This window comes from Rattus norvegicus, chromosome 2, assembly GCF_021556685.1.
Source record: "Rattus norvegicus strain SHRSP/BbbUtx chromosome 2, alternate assembly SHRSP_T2T, whole genome shotgun sequence".
Taxonomy (NCBI): domain Eukaryota; kingdom Metazoa; phylum Chordata; class Mammalia; order Rodentia; family Muridae; genus Rattus; species Rattus norvegicus.
Genome location: NC_141535.1, coordinates 50,385,249 through 50,412,014, shown reverse-complemented (window position 1 = coordinate 50,412,014; position 26,766 = coordinate 50,385,249). Strand labels below are relative to the sequence as shown.

Below are 26,766 nucleotides of genomic sequence, written 5' to 3'. Positions count from 1 at the left end.
AGTTTTGAGAGCTAGAGATGAAAATTTACTGTTGTGAATATTTTTTGTAATTAGGATAAAATGATTAAATCAGTGGCCAATTGATCTGACAAAATGGCCAAGCTTCGGTTCAGGAAATGACCTTGAGGTGGGGGAGGATGCCCTGTTCCTAAGCCGCATAGGTACGAGAAAAGTTCTGGAGCAGTTTTGCAAATCCTGCTTGTCTGGAGAGGAGAGCCTACGTGATCAGAGCGCTAATGTATCCTCCTCTCCAAGACAGAGCTGTCTGTGAAGGCTCGGTGTACATTGGTAAATAAATGTAGAGTAGATACCCACTCCTATCTCTGAAAACATTTTAGCAAGTCCTCACGTATAACAGCAGGAAGGGTCACATAAAATATTTGTCTGCAGAAAATGAAGCCAAATATGTCCTTGGGCCAAAGCAGTTCTTAGTTCTATATACATTTCAGGAATTCCTCTTCAGTGCAGTTTGCCTTTTTAAATTCAAACATCTCCTGTTCAATACAATTTTCTTGAAATTCTCTGATCTCCAAATAAACCCAGTTTTTCCCCAAGCCCGATCCCTTTTCGAACTCAGAGCTGCCCTGTCGCTTCCTCACAGTCCACGGTAACTGCCTCTCACTCGTGAGAGTGCTTGCCAGACCCGTCTGTTCTCTGCAGTGCTTATGTACTGTGAGGGTGGAGGTCTGGGGTGTAGCTTCTCAGCCCTGCCATTGCTTCTGGTTTCCTGCCTCAGGTACCAAGATCCAACTGTTGTGCTCTGATTTTCACGACTGAGGCTCTGTACTTTCTTAGTGAAGCAGAGTTTCTGTCTGCTACTCTGTCTCTCCAGTTGTCTTTGTATACATGCCATTGATCTGGTAGGAGACAGTGAAGACCGGCATTTTAACTGCTCATTGGATATTTGCTCTCAAAGATCCTAACAATACCTTTAAAAAGTGAAGTTATTTTTTTTAACAATACTTTACCGAGTGGAACCATCATTTAAGATCTTTGTCACACTCGTGTTTCTAGCTCTCACTTCTCATCTGATTCCTTCCTGCTTCCTTCCTCAGAAGCTTCTCGGTGTATCAGTTCTGTGCGAACTGGGTAATGCCCAAGGCACATTTCTGTTGTATTACCCATTTTCCTGCATGGCCTTCTCCCTTGCCCAGGCTCCTTGAACTCACTGACTGTGTTGGTCCATTTGTCTGTGTGTCCATGTTGTTTGTCTGGTAGGAGTGGGTGAAGACCTGCATTTTAACTGCTCAGTGACCATTTGCTCTTAAATATTTTAACAGTACCTTTTTCAAAAATCAACATCTATCAAATGGGACCCATTATTTTAAATTCCTTTGTAGCATCTCAGTAACTTTTGTCTATGCTGAATTATGGCTTTCAGTGTCCTTTCGTTCACTTCCTTATATTTACCTGCTTCTAAATATTATCTTTTTTGCTATTTTCTCCTGTAAATGCCTCCATTCCTATAGATCTATCACTGTCTCCCACAGAATTCATTTAAAAAGTTACTGGTTCTTCCGACTTTTAGTTTTATTGCTCTCAATGAAATTTTGTTGCTCTCCCATGTCAGATTTATTAACTGCTGTGATTTTTCACCAATACAGGTTTGATAGGAAGAATTTTTATTTGGGGGGATTGTTGGTCGTGGTAGTGGTTTGGTTTTCTGAGACAAGGTTTCTCTGTGTAGCCCTGGCTGTTCTAAAACTCAGGAACTCTGTACACCAGGCTGGCCTTGAGCCCAAAGCTCTACCTGCCTCTTTTTCTCAAGTGCTGGGAGCAAAGGTGTGCACCTCCATGCCCAGGCTGATATACAGAAATTTAAGACAAGAAAAAAGGAGAAACATGGTTCATCTTTTCAAGCTATCAGGCATTGTGTACTGAGCAGGTGCTCAAACTCATACCCACGTTCCCAGTGCCTTAGGGCAACCTCAAGCACAGCGTTTTCCTCCTTCTCTGGCTTCCTCATCAGAAGTGACACTGAAATCACCTTTAGTTTTGTGTACTGTCTCTGTACTTCTAGACTGCTTTGCCCCTGCCTCACCCCTGTAGTGTTTTGAACAGTTTTGCTTCCTCCCCTCCTGAGGTTCTCTTTATGAATGGGTACTCCTATCACAGACGGCTCATGCAGGAGCAGCTAGTGCATCTTGTATGAAGGCATCTGCAAAATACCGAATGATCTATGATAATGGAAAGATTATAGGTGACTTTGATGTCTCGTCTATTTTATCAGTGATGCCTTGTGGAAAGCTGTATCAGAAAAAGATGTGAGGCTTGGAAACGGGGAGATAAATCTTTTAGGAACCAGCATGCGGATGAGAGCAAAAACCTGAGAGATGCTGAAAGGGGTGAGGGAGTTTGCATGTAAGCAGGAGAGGAGGGACTGGAATTCATTGTGTGCTGGAAATCACTGAGCCGGAGACTGAGGAAGAAGAGGCAAAGCTAGCTAAGGAATGAAATAGTGCAGCTGAGAGAGAGACAAACGGACATACACGAGGGAGAGAGAGGGAGGGAGAGAGAGGGGGAGGGGAGGAGAGAAGAGGGGAAGAGCAAGCAATACAGTGATGAGCTATGTTATGTATTTTAATCATAGGACATAACATATCCCAAGCACATCAACCAGGATCCCAGGCAGCATTTTGGTGTCTTAAGTAAAACATTAAGGTCAGGGGGGAAATGTAGAAGGTTGAGCCAAATTTGGGAAATTATAATGATTTACATAAAAATCCTATGAGCGATCAATTTCACATCACACAGAGCAGAGATAATAGTGTGTAAGCTGAATGTCAGTTAGGCTAAGCACGTCATACTCATTGAAAGTCCAGTCACATAGGATGTGCTGGGTGTGAAGAGTGTACAAAAACTGTAACAGAGAATGCATCCACCTGAACAGGACGATTTAAAGCTACACCGAAGCAGTAATCTGAAGTTGGAAAGTCACAGAACCCTAGCCCTCTGCCCTCTCTCTCATGGGAGGATGGTTTTCTCTCTCTCTCTCTCTGTTCAACTCTTTCTCTCAGCCTCCTCCTCTTCAGATCCTAATGCTGGAGAGTTAGCCTATCTTGGCCAAACATAGTGTCTACCTATATGGAGGGCTGCCTGCCTCCTTTTCAAGAAACATGGACGTTATCTATGTTTATACAACAACCAAGTCAGCAGCACGACTTTTCCTAGGGTTTCTATTTCCCGTAACATTTCATTATGGCATTCTGTACATATGCACAAAGCATTCCAATTGCAATCTCACCCTTGAATTCTAACACTGCATTGAATTGCATTCGGTTCTCCACCTCCTGTTAATCCCCTTCCTTTTCTTAAATATAAGATATTATATTTTGCTTGCCCAATAAAGAATAACTGTACATAGCCTGCCCCAAATTTCTGATGTAGTTTGAACAACTCTAACGTTTTACTCATTCTTGTTGAAAAGGAATGTTTTAATTTATGACTTTGTGTGTGTGTGTGTGTGTGTGTGTGTGTGTGTGTGTGTGTGTGTGTGTGTGTGTATGCATGCTTTCATGAGCTTATGTGTACCATGTGCATGCAGTTGTCCTCCTGGGGGTGTCAGATTTCCCAGGAGTGAAGTCATGTTCAGGTGGCTTTGAGCCACTTGCTGTAGACACTGGGAGTCCTACTCTGCAAGAGCAGTGAATGCTCTTACCGCTTAGCCATCTTTCCAGTCCATATATGTTCTGATTGTTAATGGGGCATTTACTGCTCGATTTCCTGAGAAAATGTTAGTGCTTGAACCATGCGCTAGGCATTTTAATGAATACCCATCTTACAGTAATTAATGTTACAGCATCAGGATGGAAGAAACAGGACAAGTTGTATATAAACTAGTAAAATTGTATGGTAAGAATCAAATGAGTTTATCAATATTCTGGTCCAACTCCAGTCTTGGAACTTAGACTAGACGCAAGTGGAATTATCACTTTGTGTTTAAGCAGTGTATTATGTAAGGAGCTAAGTTCCCATTTCTGTGTGAGAGTGTTTTATTTTCCCACCTCGTGCTATCTCAAGAGAATTTAAGTACGGCAAGGAAAAGACAGAAGCATGCATTAATCTCTGAGACACTGTGCTTATGCCTCTGGTTATCTATTTTGAAGTAATTACCACTTCTCTACATCTCCTTTCTTGAAGCCATTTTTATGTCATAAAATTAATTCATCACCTATTTCACTCCGAATATTATCATTTCAAGTTTGAAAATTTGTTCTTTGGAAATCCTTATTGCCTAAGTCAGCTTATTTGAGGAAATGAATAATTTCAAATGTAATTATCTCTTTCTCAAGCACTTAGCCAGTGCTGTCCTTTAGAACCGTGTCTTCACGTTTTAACTGCTAGGCCGAACTTAGCTGACTTGCAGCCTTATGTGAAGTGCCAACGTAAACAAAAATATATTACAAAGAGGACAAGCCTCTTTGATAAGGAAAACTGGAGTGTTGATTATATGATGCAATAGCTAGAAGGTGGCCTTGGCAGGAAAGCAGGGGTAGAATGCAAAGCCAGTGCAGCCAGATGAGAGAGGACAGCTGAAGCATGAGGGGACTAAAGATGTCAAGAATATTAGGAACATGAAGGTGAAGGTGCCAGATTCTTTGCCAGATTCTTTGCACTTGAGGTCACAGCAGCCATTGGGAGAGATGCTTGCATTGCGAAAGACACTTTGATGTCGCTACAAGTCTGGCAATGCATTATGGGAGATGAAGCACTTACTGTTGAAATGTACAGAAGGGTATAAATGAAGGGCCAGCATAAAAGAATGAACAATGCCAACTTTCAGCTTTCACATGCAAAATTGGTTACAACTAAGAGCAAATTACCTTGTGGTTTTGGTTTCCTTGGATTCCTTTTAGGAATCAGATGGGTTTTTGAAGCCATTTCAACAGTGCTATCTTTGTCCATATTTCCTGTTTTTTGCTTTCTGTTGTAGCTATGAAGATGGCCAGGTGGGCGATGCCAATATCAACACACAAGAAGGAGGTATTCACAAAGAGATACTCCGAGTGATTGGGAATCAGACTGCAACTGGTTAAAGGACCACCACATCACAGGATTTGAAAGCCTTCCTCGGGTTCAAAGCTGGATTTTGAACTGAAGAAGATGACAAAATAATTTATTGTTATTATAAACAAAATTAACCCTTTGAATACTGATTTTTCTTTTCTTAGTATTTCTAAATATTTCATTAAATGCCTAAAATGGTATAAGATTTACCAATTGTAGGGTAATGGAATCCAGTAAATAAAAATTGAACAGCACTTAAACCGAATTTCGGGTTGCATACACAATAAACAGATTGAAAAAACAGTTCTGTGCTGATATTTTTATATGAAATTCTCTAATTGGACATTCGGTATTATATACTGCTACTTTAGGGTACTGAAATAGAATCCAGATCGTTTTATAATGACTTCTAAATCTACCAGACAGACTGCATTAAGAACAATGTCTGCACACTGCGGTGCGCTCAGTCAGGATGAGTCATACCAACATTCGAAGGCCATAGGAGGGATATTCCTACTCTCGTGTCTTAGAAAACAGCAGTTAGGTCCAGAGGCAGTGCCACATGCCAGAAGGCATGTAGCACACCCATCCGTAGATGTCATGTTTCAGGATGTGTGACTGAGCCACGTGCGTGAATGTTCGTACATGTATTTTAACAACAGAGATGGATAGCCTCTTCATTCTGTCATTTAGTGAACAGAAAATCATAATCAATAAGCAGTAAGTCTGGACATAAACCATGATGTGAGCCAAATTTACTATAGTTCATTCACATACACAAAAAATACTTATACACCCATTTTCCCCCAATAATTTGAAGAAATATTCCACTGGTTGATATAACTAATTTAAAATGCTATCTGAATGTCAACTAGGGGAAAGGTAATGTCCCTGATGGCTTAAATCTGTATTTAAATACCTAGTTGATTTTTAAAAGGGACTACAGAATTAACAGAGAGTGCACACTTCTTATTTCTCCCAGTGGAGTTTATTTGTACCATATCTGTGTTTTTATATTTTTCATCTGCTACCTCTTGATTATTTTTTTCATATTGAGAAAGAAGGTGAACTTTGAAGCTTCTTTTACATTAAAAGAACACAAGCTCACAGAGAAAACACCCCCACTTCAGCGCTTCTTCGTCAAGAGTCAGCGCTCATCCAGTCCTTTCTGTTTCTTTGATTCTTCAATTCATCGGCATTTCAAGTTTTGACTGACATTGTTTATTTTGCTATATGAACGATACCTTTGGAATCAGGCCATTCATGAAAGCATTTTAATTAGTGAGTCTGCCACTCTGCTTAATCCCTAAATCAAGGCCACATCTGATTTTAATTTATGTAAACAGAAAAACTACAAATGTGTCATCATTTGCAAGTGTGGTGTGATAACTTGCCTGTTTATTCCCTTTGGCATAGAAGGTGAGAGATAGGTCATGCATATTGTTGGGGGTTGCAGTTTAGGAAGATTTTACTGATCATTTGTTTTCCTGACACTGTAAATAATTGAAATGCCACCATTTCTGGAAAAAAAAAAAACATAGACTTGAAGAGGTTAGGATACAGATCAGTTTAGTAATGTCTGCTCAAAAAGCATCGATTTGTTCTGACTTCTCCCTCTGAGCGTGGGAGTAATATCCGCGTGTTAGGCCTGTATTGAGTGTTCAGTGATCAACTATTTGAAGACTGGTGTGGGATGAAAATACCATTTGCTTCTTTCAACCAGACCCCCTAAGTCACTGTAACAATATTTTAAGATACTTTCTAGGCAACAAAAGTAGTTTACAGGCATTCTAGTTATGATAATAATATAAAGATGTAGTTCTTAAATTTGAAATGGGGGTTTGTCTTAGGAAGCTCCTAATAGGTCACCAGTGAGGAACCTCGAAAAGTTGGTAGAGTGCGTCCTAGCTCAATTGAGAAGCCCTGACCCAATCAATTATGGCTTCATTTAATAGTTGGAATGCAGGACTAGAATCTGAACCTGAAAGGTAACCTCTACTTGCTTTCAAGGGAGATAATTTAGAGGAAGGAAAGCTGGCATCAAAAACTTCTACTGCCAATTTAAGAGTACAAGAAAATTTGCCTATCCAAGTAGAAAAGTAATTGGTAGTTTAATACCCATTTAATACAACACAGTGATGGGCGTTTTATGATAATTAAATGAGATATCTTAAGATGATCATCGCGTTGTATTACTTTCCCAGAATTAGTTTCCCACAATTGCATCAGAACTTTTGTAAGCAAATATTCTAAAAAGAGTAAAACTTTTATTGAACTTTTGAAATTGGAACTCTTATGATACATTAATGAAAATGCTTACATTTCTAAAGGATGTAATTTCTACTAATGCCATTAGTAGGTGAATACCCTACTTCCAAAACTCAAGGTCTCTAAAAATTTCAGAGACAACTATTATCCTATGACTCAGTCACCCCATTAGGGTGATTTTACTAGACGACTCTCGACATTTTAGATAGTACTGCAGTTTAATTATCGTTGGAAAAATCTGTCCATTGCCTTTTATAACAGTATTATTAATTCTGTGGTCATTGCTACTCAGTATGACCTACAAAGCAAACTTCATTTGTGACTTGTAGTAAGGTCCATTCTTTCTCATGTTGCTAATTTTATAAAACATTTCATTAGGAAACATTCTTCCTCTTTTGCTACAAAATAGAGATGAAATGACTGGAAATTGAAGTGGAGAAAAATGTAATGAGGTATAAATAATCCAGCACTGCAGAGTGTGTAACGGTGAAGCACTTGGATGTGCCCAAGAGTGCGATAGGCTGGTAGTTAATCTCAGTCAGATGTTGGGTTTGAAGGGTTCTTTTTTTTTTTTTAATCTAAACTTGAATTTTAAGAGTGCCATGTCCTTAGAGTTGCTGTGAAACTCCTTGGAAATTTTAAGAATTTGGCATAGAAATCACCCAAGTTTTCCTCTATTGATTAAAAGTAAGCATTTAATATGGAAGTCTATAATCTTCAATATCTTAAAGACTAGAGGACTTTTACCAGTGCTTTCAGTACTGAAATTTCATTAATCATAACTTGTTTCAGGACATGCAGTTTCAGAAAGCATTCAGGACAAACTCATTCACAACTTTCATCACATAGTAATTTAATTTCACAGAGGGCCACTCAACCTTGGATCATCTCTCATCCAAAAATTAGAGATATCATGGTCACTTTTGAAGCACATTAAAGAAACAATATTCTATTGGTCTGCTGAATTCTTCATTCTAACACTACCTCAGCACTAAAGAGGGACTGCTTATCAAAGCAAATTGGTTTCCAGAGTAAGAAACAAATACAGACAGAAGTCATCAAATAAATCAACAGTTGAGACCATACTAGACATAGACATTGCCAGCTGCTTCCTAACAGCTGTAGTGTAGGCCTCGTAGTCACAGCAATTAATGACATAGTTAACGTGTTATTGGAAAGGATTTCAGTGGCATAATTAGGAGTTAATTAGCTCACTGTAAGATTCATTTCTACATGGGCCACTTTGATGTCCAGTCACTTAAGAGCCACAAGCAATTATGGACTCTGATGATTTAAAGAATTTAAAGAGCAAAACAATAACAACATAACCCCAGTTGATGTGCTAGAATGACAACATGAACATTCAGTTATGCTGGCAACTGTTGCCTACGAAATTTTTGTCAGCTCATCTATGGGTTTGATGTATATTATTACCCAGTAAAATTCCCTTGGGGACTTTGTACACACCATGAAATATAGACTAAGTTTTTGTAGGTCAAAAGTATTTCAAGTAGCTTTAGACAAAACATATCCATGAGTGTGAAAAAGCTGTATTGATGAGTAGAGTACCTTACACATTTACCAGCAAGTCAGTAAAAATAGTACTTATTTACATAGTCAACATAATTTAATGTTCTGAAAACAGTTTCTTCAATCTGCCCAGTATTTAATGTATCATTTGAGATTTTAAAAACGGCAGCCACTCCTTTGTGTAAACATTAAGGTATGCCTATGTTTCTTTGACTATCCAACCTTCTTTACAAAAAGTTTCTTGACTTTTGTGCACAGAATAGTATTGCAACCTGCTATTCAGCCTTTGGTGCCTTCCAGTTACCCTAACTATTTAACACTATGTACATGATGTAAATACTGCCAAGAGATCACTAAGGCCAAATATTTTCTCTATTCACTTTCTATTGCACTTGCTTTCTATCGCTCCTTCGGCCTCTTGTATCCAGCTTTGTAATAGTTCTAACCTTGTAGCCAATGTAAATGTTTACTTTCAATAAATCTGAATTTGTTCAACAAGTGTCTATGCGGGCACTCTTTTGCAGGCTCAGGGAGGGTCCGGTGGTAAATCTTGCTTCTCAGGATTGCATATTGGATGTTCTCAACAAGACCTAAAAGTGGTATTTCCAAAAGTGATTTTCGCTTTAGCGAAAAAGGAAGGAAAAGCTCTTTTCGTTATCCCCTCCTCACATACCTGCACGTATGTCACTGGCCGTGAAGATGCTGCTGTAGCTTCAGGCTCCAAACCCGTTCTGGTTCAGAGAGGTGGGGTGGAAAAGATGTTTAGGTTTTTTAAGTTTCTGCTCATGGTCTCTGGGTTTAGTATCATCAGAATCATTTCAGATGAATCAATTTTTCCTCGACTAGTCATTGCAAAGTTATCTGGGGGAGGCCAGGAAGGGAGTGAGAGCATTTTTACTCTGTGGCCTAGTCTGGCCAAAGACTCAAGTATGTAACTCGGGCTGGCCCAGAATTTACAGCAGTCCTTCTGTCCCAGTCTCCTCAATGTGAGAGTTACAGGCATTGAGACTTCATGAGTAGTGATAAGACTTTTAGTGCATGTGCTGTAGAGGCAGACACACAAGGTTTTTGAACCACCACTTTTTATAAACCACTTCATTAATTAAATAAGATACTAAGTATCTTAATATACTTGACCCTGTAGATAGTAATAGTACCTGTTTAAATTCTCATAATAAAATAACATTTTTGCTTGTAGTAGATTTATAATTGAGAAACTTTTTTTTTTATTATTAACTTGAGTATTTCTTATTTACATTTCGAATGTTATTCCCTTTCCCGGTTTCCGGGCCAACATCGCCCTAAACCCTCCCCCTCCCCTTCTTTATGGGTGTTCCCCTCCCCATCCTTCCCCCATTGCTGCCCTCCTCCCAACAGTCACATTCACTGGGGGTTCAGTCTTAGCAGGACCAAGGGCTTCCCCTTACACTGGTGCTCTTACTAGGCTATTCATTGCTACCTATGAGGTCAGAGTCCAGGGTCAGTCCATGCATAGTCTTTTGGTAGTGGCTTAGTCCCTGGAAGCTCTGGTTGCTTGTCATTGTTGTTCATATGGGGTCTCAAGCCCCATCAAGCTCTTCCAGTCCTTGTCTCATTACGTCTAGAAATAGTTGGTAAGAATGCTGTATGCATGTTGGCAGTCAGTGTAAAGACACAACAGGTTAGATTTTATATGATGCCTATGGGCTTCGATATATTTTTGAAACCAAAACAGATTGGGGATAAATCAAGGATTTATTAAGTCTAGGGATGCTGAATGGAAAAGTCAAACCCAGTGCTGCTGGAGGCAGAGCAGATCGTGCACATCAGAGCAGTAAGGAAAGCAGTACAAAAGACCCATGAGGTTAGCTGGACACACAGTCTCCTGTCCCAAACTCAGGACTGAAACCAGCAGTAAAGGGAGAATTATACCTCAGGGAAAATAGGTGTGAAGAAGTAAAAGTCTTGGATGAGCCTACAGAAGTTTTAAAGGGAGTTTGCATTAAATGAGGAGGAAACTAGATTCTTTTAGGTTGGTGTTGTGATAGGGTACTGTTATCTCCTTACTTGACTGCATACTTACACAGTTCTCATACTTAATCTGATATTCACTCTAGCCTTTGGAGTGTCCAGATTCATGAGACTTTTGACAAATTTAAGACATCCTTGCCTTTTAGCAGATAATATGCCCATGTGTTCAATGTCTTAATTTATTTTTCGATAATGTGTTTTTATTCGATGACCCAGAATAACTTCAGGACCTTTCATTTCCCTCAAACTCTCTTGCCTTTCTCTTCATGGGGACTCTTCCAGGGTGTGGCTCTCAGTCCTAGAGTCACTTCACTTATTTTCACTACTTCTCAACTGCTCTACTCTTGTAAGGATCACTGGTTTGTCGGCTAAAAAGCCTTCCTTGTTTTTAAAAACTTTACACTGAAAATCAGCTGAACATTATTAGGCTTCTGCTTTGTTCGCAAATGTTAGTCATTGGATTCAGACAGAAGTGAATTGTAATTCACCTAAGAAGGCATTTTTCAAAGGTTTAAAACCTATCAATTGCTTGAAATTTGTGTGTTTTCATCTCATAAATATTTGTTTATCAGGCATGGTTTTATATGACAATTTATAACTTAAGAGACAGTTTCACATAGATGTTCTGACTTCCTCTTCACCGTAACTATGAACAACATGGATAGCTGGCCCTGCTCTCAGCATTCCGAATCTCTCGACCAAGCTTTTCCTAATAAACCACATTTGTTATTGACAAGAGAAGAGGTTGACAAAGCAGATGATACAGCAAAGTGAGATTTAGAGTGAACTTGTAGGAAGAATCAATGAACAGAGTTTCGATTGCTGTAATAGCTCTATTGGGGAAATGTGAAACACTGCTGCGTGAGCTAGATTGGATTTTAGTCTAGGGAGGTTGAAAGCCATTGTTCATCAATGTAATTGGCAATGTGAAAAGTTGTCATCCCTTGGATGAGTGACATCAGGAAAGCAGAAATTTGAAGGCATGGAGCTATTTATACAGGGTTTTCTGAAAAAGAAGTAAAAGACAAAAGGGAATTTTGGAAAGCTCCTGAAGGAAAGCCATTGTAATGGAGTCCAAGAGAAGAAAGGGTAGAGCACTCATAAAGGACTGAGAATAATATGGCCTGGGTGGTATGTGTACAGTAAAATTCAGTGAATGCATATTCAGCCATGAAAGAAAAGGGGGGGATATTCTGCACCACAGAATAGAAGCATTGAAGGATAAATCTCCCATTCATCTAGGACACAGCTCTATAAACACTGATATGGGTAAGAATGCTAGTAACAGTTTCTTAAGTATTGAGATGTCCCAATATGACTTAGAATTTCCACAATTACATTGTGTGTGTGTGTGTGTGTGTGTGTGCATGCGTGCGTGTGGGTGCACATGGGCATGTGCCTGTGTGTGTCTGTGTGTATGCATGCATTGCACTGTAATCTGGAGGACATCTTAAAACTTATCAACCAGGAATGTGGCATCTTTCTCTTTAAACTCCAGTTGAATACACAGTTCACTATGAATATCTCTGATTTCTTCCTGTAGTTTGATAAATCCTAAATATGCATTCTCCCTATTTCCATTGAACTTCAAAAGAATGTGATCAAATACCACAAAGCAAGTGTCTTTATTTGACAATTCAAGGACACTGGAAACTAATTAATGTCCCTGCTTGTCACTATTTTTTTTTCTCTTTTGTCCACTTACTAGTGAACCAAGAAATGGCCTGAGCACTCACCTCATGGAGTTACAAATCAACCCCTGATTATTTTGTTCAAGTTAACTATCATACCCGTCTGCATGTGGACTGTGTACTCAAGTGTCTTGTTTGTAACTTCCTTTGTTAAGTTTTCAGTGAGTTATACAGATGCCCTTCAAATGGCTTCGCATGACGGAATCTACTTTCATCTGCCAGAGCAGACTCAACACAAGAGTAATTGGTTTGTTCTACAGATGCTCCCTGACATCTCATATTACTCAGATGGAGGATTTGAATGGCTGACAGAGCACACATTAGCCCTTCCTGCTATAGTTTGATTCCAGCTAAATAGGCACCTAGAGCTTCCCCAACTCCCAAGCCAGAGTGATCTTCTAAAATCTGATTTCTAAGTTCTTTGTCAAAATACCTTCAGCCTCCCTCATTCTCTCACTCAAAAACTCCTTACACATAACCACTGAAGATCTGACCCCTGTTCCTCTCCACCCTTATATTAAATGCACCCCTCAAGCGATGTGACTGCATGGTTGGCTTAATGTGAAGAGCCAGCTGTTTGTCACACCCTCACACATGCTCTCTCCACACCCAGTCCTTATCTTCAACTGCTGTTGGCTATGAATGTGTTTTCATTTTGTCTGAAAAATTTCTTCATATTCTAACTCCAAACTAGATAGTCCTCATAAATCTTCTGGTATCAGCTCATCTTTCTCAGCACAGTCATTTAAATGGTTAGCAGTTTCCCTGCTTCTTGCACCATGACTATCAGGTTTAGGTTATTTTTCTTTTATTATTATTTTCCATTATTACAAAATATAATTGTTTTCATTATGACATTTTCATACACATATATCATTCTACTTTGGTCATAGTCCATCCATTGTTACATGTGCTTGTGTAAGCCTCCTTCTCATGGTGGTCCCCTTATTTCCCTTATATTTTCCTCCTGTTTTATTATACATACATATATAGATCATATATAATACATAATATATACAATGTGCACAATATATCATATGTATTATATATGATATATCCATGCATTTTAAATGTATTTTACATGTATGGGTGTGTATGTCTGCAAACCATTTGTATTCCTATTACCCTTACAAACCAAAAGTGGGGATGGAATCTTCTGGGACTTTCAGAATTTCAGTTGTGTGTTTAAGGGTTGTGGTGGTTGGAATATGCTTGGCCCAGGGAGTTGCACTATTAGGAGGTGTGGCCTTGCTGGAATAGGTATTGCCTTGTTAGAGGAAGTATATCACTGTGGAGGTGGGCAATGAGACCTTCCTCCTAACCACATGGGAGCCAGTCTTCTCCTGCTTGCCTTTGGAACAAGATGTGGAACTCTCATCTTCTCTACTACCATGCCTGCCTGGACACTACCATGCTTCCCACCATGATAATGGACTGAACCTCTGAACCTGTAAGCCAGCCCCAATCAAATGTTGTTCTTTTAAAAGAGTTGCTTTGGTCATGGTGTCTCTTCACAACAATGGAAACCCTAAGACAGGAGTATTGGGAGGTGAACCTGAGGTCCTCTGAAAAAACAGCGAGTTCTCTTAAACATTGAGCCACTTCTCCAGCCCCAGAAGTGATTTTTTATAGTACTTTGTCACTTGGCCACATATGTACTGTATAAAATCACAAATGTCCCTCTGATAAAGATAGTTTTTAAATAAGTGGCAGGATTTAAAATATAATAGGTATTCCAATTGATATAAATTGTTGTATTCATAAATCTAAACAATTTGCTATTCCATGAAGTACAACAAGCCAAAGTTATACACCATCATCATCCTTATCGTCGTCATTGCCATTCTCCCTCCCCATGGCTCTATTACTGCACAAAGATACAGGATTCTACAGACTGAAACATCTATCAGCTCTCTCTGTCATCCTTGAGGAAAATGTTTTCATCCTAAGTATAGATCAAAGGAACTTGGACTGAAAAGTCATTTGGAGGACCCTGAACAAAACATAAAATCAGATACTTACACATTTATAATTTAATGATAGTAATTTGCATAGTAGAAGCATCATTGCTTTGCTAAATAATTGCTGTAAATAACACGCATCCCTGACATATTTAAGAGTTCATTTACAGGTCATTAACTGCTTGGCATACAAGAAAGTGGGATACTTTATACTACTAATCTATCAATAAAAATAAATGAGTAATGGAATTAGCACATCTGTAATTACTAGTCAGTGGGTAATTAAGAGTGCTTCCAAAGGAATTGAGTTCTTCTGACAGGGTATAAGTTCTAACAGATCTGAATTTTATTACACATAATACTCTGACATCTAACTTCATTATGTAGCTGTGTAATTGACAACATTTCCGTTCTTTATATATTTCGTGCTTGACTTTTTGGTGTCTATTTAATAGTTCAAAGTTATAGCAAATCTAATTTTCTACTTCAGTTGTACATTAGCCTTAGAGTGATCTCACTTTCTGTCCCTTATTCTTTGAGAAGTTTTTTTTTTTAATTGCTGCCTGGTACAAATATACCCATAATTCAAGATTAAATTCACTCCCTCTCAAGTACATGAGCTTCTTGGCTCATCCAGCCCTATATACATCTTTCTCTATGCACTACATCCATAGCACATTTGTAATTCTTATTGAGCCTCAACTTAGAATTATCACCTCTTCTAAGACTCTTTTGTCGAAACAAACATTAAATTCCATTCCTAAATACTATTCTTTGTAAACTGGTATAATGTCCCTGTGTTAACATTATGTTTCATTGTGTGCATTTACTTTGTTAAACACTGATTGTTTAATTTTTAAAGACTGTTTAATGGCATTGTGTTTCTATTAATATTACTGAAGAACATGACAAGAGATTGAGTCCAGTCTCAAAAGACGGAAGTTGTCACAATCTGTCCTCCACTTTTTCTATCAAGAATGACTTTGGGAAGGAAGAGGTGGCCCCTGTGATATCATACCACAACCATTTAATGAATAACTGGTGCTTCGCCATTGCCATGTCATGGGACTTTGCTTAAATTGTTGAGTATGAAAAATACTGCTTACTCATTGGATGAGAGGCATGATACAAAGCGGTGTACTGACAGAATGCATCAGAATACCACACAACTCACATTTCAATGCACAACTCAACACACAGGAATAGACAAATGTAAAATTCCGATGAACATACTGATATATTTGGTATCAGTTCTGATATTATCTGCTTCCAGTGATCAAGTGCACTGTGTCAGATTCCATGGTTCTGGTTAGGAACATTCAGAGAAGCCCACCAGTGCACAAATATGTGTGTGTGTATATACATATATATATACATATACATAATATACATATATATGTATATTATATTCCTATCAAAAATAGTTTCCTAATTGCCTTATTTCTCTTCACGGCATCTCCTTCCCGAAGTCATCACGGGGAAACTGTTTCTATTGCATCTTTCATCTTAAACTGGAAGGTTAAATCCAGAATATCTGACTCTTATTGTCAGTGCTTCTTTGTGTTATCTGTCTAAAATACACCTTTTTTATTTGTTGAATATACTGGGCCATGACAAACATTCTCTAGGAGATTGTCTTCACCTTCAACACAAGGTCATTGCAAAAGACTCCAGAGGCCAGGGGAGATAACTTGTTAGACGTGGTTACATTTACTGTCTTGTCTTGCATCTTGTCTGATGAGGCAGGATGGGAAACCTATAGATATTTTCTTGCTCAAAAGATGTTGTGGTTTCATTCCCACCCAAATAATCCTACCTCCTCTAATAGCATTTCAATCCTGTGTGAAGAGTGTTCCCCGTCCTCCCTCTGAGTGTGGGAGTGATAAAATCACTGATTTACCCACCACTCCTAGCCAAGCCAAGATTCTCAGTTTCTGAATCTAGCAAATTCTGTAATCTGGATTTTATCATTTCTTTGTCTTCTCCTTGCTCTATGTTACTTTTTTTTATTACTAGTTCTTTGAGAATTCCATACTATGTGTTTCCATCATCACCATTTCTCAACTCTCCTCAGATCCATGCTTGCTAACTCAACTTTGTATGCTGTTCTAAAAACACATGCACACACTCACACATATGCCTGCATGCACCCCACCTTTAAAATCAATTTATATTACCCAAATATTGTTGCATGCCTGGTCTTCTTTCATTGGGTATGGTCAACTCATCTTTTAGAGAAAACTCTCTCTCCCTCTCTCAGCTACCCAGTCCCTTCTTCAGACCTGTTAGTTTTAACCTTTTTTTTGACATCTTGAAGTCTTACCATCTTCTGATTACTGTTTTATATACATTTTTCTTCTATACCCACTCTAATACGTATCAACTTGAAAATCTCTCTCTTTAACTGTCTGGAGATCTTTTATTATGTATGAGTGTTTTGCCTATATGCATGTATGGATTCCATATGTTTGCCTGGCACTCACTAAACTCAGAAGAGTCTGTTGGAAACCCTGGAACTGTAGTTATGGATGGTTGAGAGCCACCATGTGGGTGATGGGAAACAAACTCAGGTCCTCTGCATGAGAAACTTAAGAGTCATCTAAACTAGAGAGCCATCTCTGCAGCCTTGACAGTGACTTGAATATTTCTTAAGAATCTTGGCACATTCTTTCCTAGTAATAACAACAGACTTGTTTGTTTCTTCCACTGGATCTAAAGCTCTTCTGAGTAAGAAATTGGATATGTTTTTATTTCTTGGTAACTTCCACCACTGAAAGGAACAGTAAATGTTTTCAAGTAAATTAAAACATACATTGTTGAAAGCCATGTTGGGAAAATAATGATGTTGTTATTGCTGCTGCTATTGCTGTGAAGGAGGAGGGAGAGGAGGGAGAGGAAGTGGAGGAAGAGGAGGAAGGAGAAAGAGAAGGAGGAGGAAAATGAGGAGGGGGAGGAGGAGGAGAAGAAGGACGAGGAGAAGAGGAGAGGGAGAGGGAGAAGTAGGAGGAGAAGGAGATGGAGAAGAAGAATGATTTGTTACTTTCCTTTGTTTCTTCTTCCTGTGCAGTGCTGAGAATGAAGAAGACCTAATGTATGGCAGAGATCAATCAGCTACATTCCAGGTGCTTCATGCCTTTCTTTTAAGTCATTTCTTGATTTTTACTCCAATATTAGTAAACTATAAAATCAGAGTAATGTATCTCTACCCTGTTTTTTGGGTTCAGTAAAACAGCTACCTGTCCTGCAACCAATAATAGGTTAAAAAAATTCTCTCCACTCTATACCTACCCACCTAAACTGAGTCACAAGATGTTTTATTCTTTACTATTTTGCCTTAAAGTACAGCTATCTGATCACACATCACATCTTGTTTTCCTACATCAAAACCTGCACAGCCCTGAGAAGATCAGCGTCTTTGTTACCTACAGAGTGAAAGGCAGCAGCCTAGCACCAGACTGGATGACTGTTTAACCTTACAGCTATGTAAACCTCGAGCCTGCTGTCATGAATTTTTCTCATGCTCATGAGTCACAAACCTCCTGCCTCTGCTCTGGAATTCTCAAGAGTTTCACCTAGACAAATTGATTTTGACATTAGATGAAACTACTTTATACCTTTGGGTATCCAAAGCCTAATTCCCATCCCTTCCCCAGATAGGAACAGAGAGGTGAGAAAAGTTCTTAAGAGATTGTAGGAGCCAGAGGAACAGGGAATTTGCTGTGAAACTTTGTTTCCTAGGAACATCATATGCTACACTGGTAAATGCTCACCGACATGACTGCCTAAGCCTGAGATGAACAAAGATGATACCTATAGACATACGAACATGGATGTGAAGGAAGCTCCTAAGTTCTCAACCTTACACAAAGAACTCCAGGCAGCTAAGAAGAGTTGAAAGCTGGAGAAATCCTCTTGATTAGGAAAGAGCACAGGAATTGGTTATCCAATACAAAATGATCAGTCCTGCAAATATACATAAAGGAAACGTTATGGAGGTTGACCAAGTGGTTTTCCTGAATATAGGATTGTACACACATGCACTCAAGAGTGCCTGCACGTGCGCACACATATACTTAACAATACTTAATGAAAAAGAAGGCCATGAATTTGAAAGAGAACAAGGGGAAAATATGAGGGGTATTGAGTGGGGGTTGAATGGAAGAAGGGGAAATGTAAATTACATTATAATCTCAAAAACAACCCCAATTTAAAAGAGCTTTGCATCATGAACAACTGGGTGATTCCCCAGAAAACCAAGAATAACCCTGGCTTCCTTTACTGATAAATGACTCATTCCAGACACAGTAGGCAGAGGAAGGGACCCCCAGTCACGAAGGTTCTTCAGGGGATGAGGGGAACAAGACAGCTGTGGAATAATGGGGCAAGAGTATCAAGAGGTATTGTCTTCTTGGCCCCCTAACAGAGGAGCCCAGAGTGATCAACTGTAGCCACTACTCACTCTAGCATTTTTACTTCGAACTTAAAACTCAGTAACTTACTTGGTTTTCTCCATAATTCTGTGTTCCAGTAATCTGGCCATTGGCATCAGGACAAGTGCATATTTGGCCACTGTTTCTCATTTTGTTTATAATCTATGGAATGATAGTTTTATGGAGCATGACCATCTGCATACTTTTACCCACAGCTCACTTTCACAAAGTCCAAGGACATGTGTTAATTGGACATGCACCATTCTGGTAGGTAACACAGTGAAGAGTTAGTCTTATCAGGTTGTGACCCTGTTGACAAGGTTCTATCATCTAAGAGTTGCTTACCCACAGAAAGCAAGGTGAACAAAGTTTAGGAGTCCAAATAACCAACACCATGTTCCTCATGACCATGGACAGCCCTCACAGCAGCAGAGAGACCAAAGTTAAATGTTTAAAGGCAGTGACATCTAATAAAACTGTCAGAGACTCAACGTTAAATATTAAGTTCAGGCTACAAGTGATTATGTGCTTCGTGACTGAGCAAATGTTCAGTATGCTCAGTTTGTTAAAGAAAACCTGTGAAGTATTTATTAGCCTTTTATTGTTTTACAGTTGCAGCTTGGAGAATGGATGAATAGGCTGTAGGCTCTCCAATTATAATGTCCTGCCCTCTACCTCCTCAGGATTTCTAGACCCTGTGAAACATGACACCTGCCATCTTCCCAAGCTCCTTTCTTCCTCCCACACTGTGAATTCAGGCACTTTCTCTTTTTGCTCCTGTCCAGTCAACACACCAACAACCCTTTGTTCTTATGCAGTGCTCAAATTCTGTCACTCAGAAGGTTCGCCCTAATCTTTGTCGTCCATGTTTCATCTCTCTGTCTCCTGAAGTTCTATGCTGAGTTCAGTCTTCTTTCAGTTCTCTGCAGGCTTTCAGTGGCATTCGTAGCAAGTACTTTCAAAAAGGATTTTGTTTTTTCCCCTCTTAATACCCTGTTTAAACCACTAGGATGGACAGACCTGTCCTTTGAGTACTTGTGTGATTGCAAGTTTATTAACATTGCCACCAAGAGTAACCAGCATATATAGCTTCATATACAAATTATGAGGAAATATTGATTTATGAAAAAAACAAATTTTAAGGCCAAAGCTATAATCAAGAAAATTAATGTGAGCCAGGCTGACTAGATCATGAGTAACCAAATTAATTTCTAGAAGCTGATGGGTTTGTAGCAAAGATAAAATGGATGTAACAAAACACCAATTAATATGCACTGTATGATGTATTCCTATAAGGTTTAATATAGATGAAACTAATTAATACTATTAGATTTCAGTATAGCAGTTATTATGGAAGAAAGTAAAATCACTAAAAACATCATGGGGGCATCTCAGGATGAGAAAATACTTCTTTTTCTAATAGAATATTTTTTAAATTTTAGTAACATACAAATGCATACCTTACAGAAATCCTTGGGGCTTATGCATATGCATGCTACATATTACAAATTACACGTGAAAATACTTTTTAAAATTCATCAATATCATTTAGCAAGTATAAAATGTATACGTTCTGTAAATACGGTTTTTAGCATCCTGCCAGTAAAAGAATTAAGAAATGAAAAAAAAATGCTAGGGAGGAAAGAGGTATTTACACTTTCCATCCCTGTAAAGATCAGCATATAGTAAGCACACAACAGGTAATTATTAAATAGGCAAATTGAATTAATCAGGTCATCAATGACAAGTGAATGGGCAAATTTCGGTTTAAGGAAGATTAGCTACACAACCAAAACCAAACAAACAAAACACAAAAGCGAACAACAACAAAAACCATAGTGAAGATAGTTAGCTATATGTCCTTCCCCTTACAGCATCTGAACTGATTCTTTTAAAAATGATCTCACCAGTCTATTAATGTCTTTTGGGGTCTTGTAAGGCCAAGGTCTCATAGTTACTCATATGTATCGTATGCCTTTGGGTCATACTTGCTACATCCTTGTTCCTTCCTGAACGAGCTAGTCACGCACTAGGGAAATGAATTAGTGAAAGCAATCACAGTTAGAGCTTGTAAACAACAGCTACTGAAGCCTGTTGAGAATGAATCATATGCTATGCTGAAAACCAATCTGTGTTCCAACAAGGATGGTTAGGATCTGGGCACACGGAGGAAGGAAAGGAGTCTTTTAAGCAACAAGAACAGCAGGGTAACCCCCCGGAGAGTGGAAGCCCTAAGTGGTTTTCTGCTACTTCATTCTCCGCTGGTGCCTGGGCTTTTGCTTTATTTTACCTCATTTGTCCATTTACTCGTGAACGTCTGGATGCCTGGTTAAGTGATTGAAATTAAATTTGCCCTTTTGTCATTGCTTATAGTAAGCAATTAAAGGCATTAGACTACATCTAAATATAGCTCGTGAAGGAATCAGGTGACTACCATGGCCCAGGTACTACAGTTGACCTCAAGTGGATTCAAAGAAGGGGTATCCCAGCCCTTGAGTTTTGAGAGTGTTTAGTCTCTGTGGTAATCAGTAGTAAGAATAGCAGTGGTGCTTGACAGTGTGTGCAGGACATCCTTCTCACAATTTCATATATATCACTCATGTCATAATTCAAATAACTTTTGTGGTTGACTCTAACTATTTTTCATACTCTATACATTAGAAAACCAAAGCTGGGAAGGCACAGAGACCTGCCTGAGATCATATGGGTCACAGGTTCACTGCTGTCCTGTTCAAGCTCAGACACTTACCTGTTTCATGATTTCATCTCCCTCATCTTCAGCCCAGTGCACGCCAAGTGGCCAAGAGAAGGCAGTTTTTATGTAGCTCCCTGAGCTACTTTTGCCATTTAGAATGTCCCAGAGAAAGACCTTGTCAGAGGAGAAAGTCACAGGAAGGAGGATAACGGCTGCTGATATACATGCTGCTCACACTTCTGGAGCCTTGCCAACAAGTTCATCAGAATCTTGGAAGTGTCTTCCAGAAGAGCTTGAGATCTGCTCTCTGGACACCCTCTGCAAGAAGAAATTGGAGACCTGTCACCTTCCAAGTACAACAGAACAAAACCTGGAATTTGTCATAGTTTGTGTCCCCTGGAATACAGTGACACTGATCATCCTCAAGACTTGCAAAGCCTAGGAAAGATAACGGATTGAATAAGATGTAAAGCCAAGTATCACTGAAACCTTAGTGCATACAAAGAGCTCAGGAGGCCATTAGTCAGGTGCAGAAGGAACCAGTCATTGATAAAGGTGACTTATCCAGTGTGAGTTAATCCTTTTCTCAGGCCACCCTACAGGACTTAGCAATACAAATCAAAAGCAGAATGAAATGCTCACCCTGTTCATGAGGACAGGGTACAGGTTCTGATGTGGTTCTCACTTCCCTGGTCAACCTTGTTTCATCTCTCTTCTCTCCTTTGATGCTGTGCTGTGTCACTGGGGAAACGGAACCTGCAGACTTTGACATGTTATTAGCCAGCTTCCCAATGGTCTTGAATGGTTGAAGAAGGCAATAACTGTAGATTGAAGGTATGGGAAAGAAGGTATTTCTATGGCTTCTCTGTATCCCACGTGGTGAAATTACCTTGGCGGTTGTCAGGAGGGCTCTTCTGCTATTCTCTTTAGGAGGCAGCTTCTCTCACGAGAACCCATCTTGCATGTGGAGGGTTCAACATTTGCTGAGTACAGCACTGCCTTCTATGGTTTATTTCTCTGTCAAGCTGTAGAATATGAGTTTTTTCCCCTCAGTGGCTCTAGACAGCATTTGCAGACAGATCACCATGACTGCAGTGTTTAAAGGGTGACCCTGGTCCTTGGCCTCATGTAACACTTCTCCTCTAGCCTTACTTCTCTGAGCGAGAGCAGTCTCCTGAAATCATTGACTCCTAGACTGACTCCCTGTGTCCAGTTTGGATTAGAATCTTCTCCATCTGCAACCTGTCACCTTGCATCAAATCTTCTTTGCTATAAATACTCAATGTTTTGACCTTCCTTCCTCCATCTTTTCTTCTTTCCCCTCCCTCTTCTCCTTTCTCTCTTATTTCTCTTCTTCCTTTCCCCGATGTTTTTCTCCTTTTTTCCTTCTTTCATTTGTCTGTTTGTTTTTAAAGGAGGCATCATCACACTGTATAGCTAAAGACTTGGTCTTCAGACCAGGTTGCACTTGAACTTTGAACAATCCTCCTGCCTCTGCATCCTGGGTGCTGTGATCAGAAACATTGCACTGTTAATATCCTGCTGTGGTTTTTAATTTAGACTTTGGTTACTATAACGACCCCATACCTTTTGTCTAGAATTGAGGTTATCCCACATTTCGTTGTGATTCTCTTACAGGTGTTAAACTCATAAATGAGAAAATGATGGAAATGATTGTGTTAATCAATATATTAAAATGAAAATGTGGAAACAAACTACTGAGACATTGAAGGAAGAGAATTTTTGATGTCCTTAAAGAATTTAGGAATATTTGGGCTTCATGGGAGAAATTGGTAGGCAAAGAGTAGTGATTTCCAAGTATTAGAAAAATGCAAATAGAGACTGACTTGAAAATGTAGAAGTCCTTGGACTGCTTAGTGTTTTTTTCATGAACATAGTATAAATTTAATGTCTGAGGATTGTGAAGGATAAACACAAAAGAAAATAAGGTCCGAACTCAAAGGGACTCCATATCTATGCTAAGGAGTTCAGATCTATGCTGCAAAATCATTTAAAAATCACAAGCAAGGAAATTAAATGTACATAAAAATTTCTGGTAGCCATGGCATGCCATTCTGAAGGAAAAACATCCATTTTATGGCCACTTAATGCCAACATTTTGTTTATTTTATTACAAAGCCCAACTCTCTGTTAAAACTTGTCTTGTTAATAGTGACTTTCAGTGGCAATTGATGCCTTAACTGTGACTGTTTTGAGGAATGCTAATTGAGTAAAGCCCTCAGGTTTTACGCTGCTCTACTACAGTAAATATTAGCACCTTTTATTTTCTTTTTAACCACTGATGCACCATCTAATGTCAGAGGTGTGTTTCCCTTCAGCTGTCAGATGGCTGCAATGTGACAGCTGGCTAAGACTGGACAATAATCTTATTGACAGACAACAGTTGTGCAGAAAATAGGACTAGTGTCGGAATATAGGGAAGACAGTGTCACTCTGGAGTCTTTGCTAAGCATGTCTTCTATCCTACATTCCTAGAAGAAAACCTCAGATCATTGCTTGTGCTCAGGGGGAAGAGTGTATCATGATCATTTGGATGTTAGAAGATCCAGAGAAGACGTTGCAGCATCTGCTTAAAATTTTTCTTTTAAACTATTGCATTGCCTCTGTTCTTGAGGTTTTGTGTGGTTGGGATAAATGCCTTGGTTTATAACATCAGAAAATTCAGAGGCTGACTCAAGTACATGACTCATATAGAGCAGTCGGCCCACCCTCCTCCCAGCATTTGCTGGTTTTTTTTCATATGGGATTACGTGCAGGCATAGAACTCGGTCACTCCTCAGTACACACCCCAAGCACAGCACTTTTGCTTTTCTTTGACCATTTTTATTTCCTAAGGTCTTTTCAGCATCCTGCCACTGTGGTCTCCTCACTGGTTCTTCATAGATACCCATACCAGTGGTTTTCAAGTCCTCCATCCTTTATAAATATAAATTTAAAAGATAAAATTTCACACTCTTAGTTGACTAAGGAAACCTTTCTATTCCACCAGGTTCCAATAAGGAGTGGTGACCTTGAGTCTCCATGAGGGTTTGACACAAGTGATCTTCTTGTGGAAATAGTACTATGACTTAGACATCTTCAGGGTGCCTTGGCGACAAAAGCCTTTGAATGGGACGAGAACATGGTGTTGACATGTCAGGTCAGTCATCTTGAGGAACAAGTTTGTGCATGTGACATTGGAAAGTTGTAGGATTTTCAAAAATCTAATCATAGATCAACTTCATGAGAATCACAAGGTAGAAAACCTGTCCTGCTATTTAAGCCTTGCTTGTTTGTTATTCTTAGAAATGCTGTGAAAGCATCAGTATGAAGCAAAGCACACTCTAGCTTGGGACAGATTCCTTTGAGAATGCTTTTAGTTCCTTTGTATTTCTAAAGGTCTTGTTTCTTAACGAGTATACATTACATTCCTTTCCATTCCCATTCTCCCTCCTCTCTCCCCGTCTGCTCCCGTCTCTTCTCCTCCTTTCTCCTCCCTTACTTTCCTTTCCCGTCTCTTCCCCTCTCTTCCCTTCCTTTCCCTTCCCCTCCCTTCCCTTCCCATCCCTTCCCTTCCCTTCCCCTCCTTCCTTCCCCTTTTTTCCTTTTCTCTTCTTTCCCCTCTTCTCTCTTCCATTTTCTCCCTTCCATTCATTCTTCTTTATTTCTTTTTCTTTCAGTTCTTGAAAATGTTTGCTACTTCTGTTTAAATTTTATAACTTCTATTCCCCTTTGATAGGAAAAATCTCTTTGCCCTTTGAATTTTAGTCTCTTTATGTGTCCACATGAACACACATACACATGCCACAGCATGTGTTCGCTCTCACAGCCCATCATATGGGTCCTAGATATCAGGAGATGGAGCTAAGGTTATCAGGCTTGACAGCAAGCTCTTCTCCCACTGAGCAACATCTCGCTGCTCCCCCTTTGTTCCTTTTAAGATATAGGATTTCTTTAAAATTTAATGTTAAATAATTTCATGTAAAAATATACTGTATTTTGATCAAATCTACCCCACTCTTTGCCCTTAAAACATCAGGTACAGCTCTTTCTAACCACCCCTCCCACCTTTCCCACACAACATAGGCCATTCTACTGGGTCTGCTTAGTGCTGTCAGTATGTGCACGGGGCATAGAGCCATTAGCCACTGGAGCATTAGCAGTCTGTCACAGACTGCCCCCAAAGGAAGCTGATGCTTCACCAGCATCTATCAATTGCCAATATCTCCTCAGCTAAGTGTGGGCTTCCCTGAACCTTTCCTCTCTCCATCCTGGAATTTCAGCTGGCTTCATCTTGTATGACTTATGCATACAGTCAGAACTGCTTTGAGTATGTGTTTGCAATGGTCCTGTCATGACTGTAAACACTGTTCTGGAGCAGTCCTCCATTGCCTCTGGCTCTGAATTTTTCCCACCTTCTGAGATGAGCTCTGAGGGTTGTATGGAAAAGATGTGTAACCAAAGGGTTTACATTCAACACTGGGCTGCTTGCTTATCTATGTTCATTGCTATTCTAGTCACAATATCCAGGCAATGGAAATAGCTTAGTTGTCCATCAACTAATAAATGAATAATGACAATATGGTACACGTGCATAATGGTACTTTGTTCAGCTGTAAAGAAAATGTAATTATAAAATTTGCTGGCAAATGGGCGGAACGAGAAGTAATCATTGTGAGTGAAGGTAACCCAGACCCAGAGAGACAAATGCAACATGTTTATTCTCAGTTGAGGATCCCAGCCCTGATTCTGTGTGTGTGTGTGTGTGTGTGTGTGTGTGTGTGTGTGTGTTTACAGTGGAATATCCATAATATTGGGAAATTAGAAGGTGGTGTAGAGAGGATTTCAAAGGAGGGAGGATGGTACAACACGGGTAGTATAAAGGGCAAAGGGGGGTGACAGACCAGGAAGGACTAAGTAAGGCAGGGAATGGAAAGGCAGGGAGGAGGAGAAGGTGTGGAGAGGAAGAGATACCAATAGTAGAGTTACTGGTTTTGTTGTTGTATTTTATGTGGCCAGTCTCCCTGTGTTATCCAGAATGACCATAAGCTCCTAAATTGAAATGCTCCTCCTCCAAGAGCCTGACTTCCCAAGTATCTCATGCTTATTCTTGAGGCCTTTGGTTTTACTTTTCAGAGATATGACCATACAGGGTCATGGTAAGGATTTCTTGG

The 26,766-nt window shown here is 39.4% G+C and overlaps 1 protein-coding gene across 9 annotated transcripts in view; it reads left to right on the top strand.

The window, feature by feature from the left end:
• Nucleotides 1–9,300, top strand: part of Parp8 (poly (ADP-ribose) polymerase family, member 8) — a 172,395-nt gene extending 163,095 nt beyond the window's left edge. For 8 of the 9 annotated variants that reach the window (XM_087618213.1, XM_087618246.1, XM_087618236.1 and 5 more), the window contains one exon: nt 4,934–5,310. In XM_087618213.1, coding sequence (XP_087474339.1) covers nt 4,934–5,036 — 103 coding nt within the window. In that variant the 3' untranslated portion in view covers nt 5,037–5,310. 9 annotated transcript variants of the gene reach the window in all.
• Nucleotides 9,301–26,766: the final 17,466 nt, after the last annotated feature.